We start from the raw sequence: 2,190 nt of genomic DNA, 5'->3' as shown, positions 1-2,190 counted from the left end.
TGCTGAACATAGTTTTCTGTTACTCTAAATTGCAGGCATAGGCCAATCGTATTGCCTTCCTCAAGAGAAGGAAAAATGTAGTTTTCAAAAGCACATTTTGGCTTGGATCCTGGTTGCTTTTCATGCAAATTAAGCTTTTGTTTTTGCTGCTAATCTTATGATGGTAGCAGATGCACAGTTCCCATCAGAAACTGGTGTATTCCATTTCTAGTGCCAAAATGAAAAGTATTACTACCTAGTAGAGTTTTAAACTACCACTAGTGTCTATAAAACACCTAGTAGCAAAACAAACCTGGGTAAAACAATTGTGTGCACAAAATTAATTGGTGTTTGAGGTGTAAAGATGTTCCAGATCATTCAGAAGTGCAGGCAGGCTGCGTGATGGGACAGATCTCATTGTTTCTTTTCCTGAAATTGATTTAATATTTGTTATTATTTAGGCTCCTGTTTTCCTGCTCTTCTTAGATTGTGTTTGGCAGTTGGTACAACAATATCCTCCAGCATTTGAATTCACAGAGACTTACTTAACTGTCTTGTCAGACAGCCTCTACATACCTATTTTTAGCACTTTCTTCTTCAACTCACAACATCAAAAAGACACTATTATGGTAAGTATGTGCTTCTGGGGAAGTGGGACAAGTGGGACATTGGAGAAGTCTCATCTAAACGCTAGGGATTGAATAAATAACAACAAAATGGTTGTTGGCATCTAAATTGGGTGCACCTAACCTGTTACCTGCTGGATGTTTGTTCATGCAAAATTGTTAAAGACAACAAATGGCCTGCCAGGAGCACTCAAATAGCAAAACACAAACTCTCAGCCCAGGGACATAAGCAGAGAAATGAGGGCTTGGAAGTAGTTTCGTGCTAGTACCTAGAGCCAACTGTTCTCTGGCAGTGTGTGATCTCTACAGGTTTCCTGAGTTTGGTGACCCTGCATAGAAAGGATATTAACACCTGTGTAGGGCCTTGAGTCCTTGGCAGGTACTATTAGATGCATGCCTAATTCTGATTTAAAAGCCTTGTTGGTTCCTATTACAGTGAATTTACCAGATGAAGAATTTTGAGCCTGTTTAAATATAATATCCAGAGGACTTGGGGGCCATGTCTGAATTGCAAGGTCATTCCTAATTGTGATGAGGGATTTGCATTGGATTTGAAGATCGTACTTCCCACTCCAAATAAATTGCTTGAATATGTGATATGTTGAAATTTATTGCTATGTTAACACATTAATTGCAAATTAAATGTAACATCTGCCAGGGTCCCTGGTGTCCAAGGAACAAGTTGGGGCTCTTGCTTATTAACGAGGAAATGCACCTAGGAAATTCTACATTTGGTTAGTAGCTCTGCCTTATCTATCGGAAACCTTTTGTCATAAAATTGTACAGTCAGAATCTAGTGTATTGTGTGGATTTCTTATGCAGTCACAGCTTGTCATCACCAATTTCAGAGCTTTCTTTTGAGAGAGCTGCTGAATATAGTGACATTTTGTATCTTACAGAAATAAGGTGCCTCAGCAGAGGTAGAATCAAAATAGGCTCACTTCAGACAAGTATTAGATTAACCTGCTCTTAAACTCCAAGGGTGGAGTTTTCACAATCTCTAGAGTTTCTGAAGTTTGCGAGCGGGACCTATGTATATATATTTCATGCCTTTTTGTAGAAAAAAGTGAGACGGCAGTAGGAAGGGTCCAATCCCAAATGAATTGAGATTTTAGTGGAAATCTAGTGAGAAACTTGTTGTGAATAGCTTTGGCATTTTAGTGGAAGATGCATCATGCCCCCTGCTTTTAAATGTCCTTTTAAGTTGAGGAAATCCAGTAGGAGTACACTGATAGAGATTTTGGGGGCCAATACTGATAGCCAATACAGCTGCATCCAGCTGGTAAGTTTGTGGTGGACGGGGAGGGGGCAGGGAAGAGGCGTGGGGGGCAGATCAGTGGTCCCTGTGGTGAGGGAGGGAGGGAATGGGGCTGGGGTACATGCTGCCCAGCTGGGAATGGGTGGGGGGGTTAGCTCCTGCCACTGTGCACAACCTGGGAGGGGGGGAGGCACATGTGCTCCTGCATCTGTGTGGGGCAAAGTGGGCTGCAGCTGTGGACTGAAGCCAGGGGCTCTGCTGGGCTCTTCCCGGGGGTAAGAAAGGTGGGGGTTGGGCCACGCTGCACTTGGGGCAGCTTGTGGCAGG

General features: G+C 42.8%; 1 protein-coding gene across 1 annotated transcript in view; it reads left to right on the top strand.

Annotated features, from left to right (window-relative positions):
- Positions 1–2,190, top strand: part of MTMR12 (myotubularin related protein 12) — a 45,431-nt gene that overhangs the window by 36,989 nt on the left and 6,252 nt on the right. Inside the window, exon 12 of the mRNA XM_025198481.1 lies at positions 441–608. Coding sequence (XP_025054266.1) covers positions 441–608 — 168 coding nt within the window. The remainder of the gene's footprint in view (positions 1–440; positions 609–2,190) is intronic.

This window comes from Alligator sinensis, unplaced genomic scaffold (assembly GCF_000455745.1).
Source record: "Alligator sinensis unplaced genomic scaffold, ASM45574v1 scaffold347_1, whole genome shotgun sequence".
NCBI classification, from domain to species: Eukaryota; Metazoa; Chordata; order Crocodylia; family Alligatoridae; genus Alligator; species Alligator sinensis.
The sequence above is the reverse complement of the archived record's forward strand: the minus strand, read 5'-3'. Positions and strand labels throughout refer to the sequence as shown.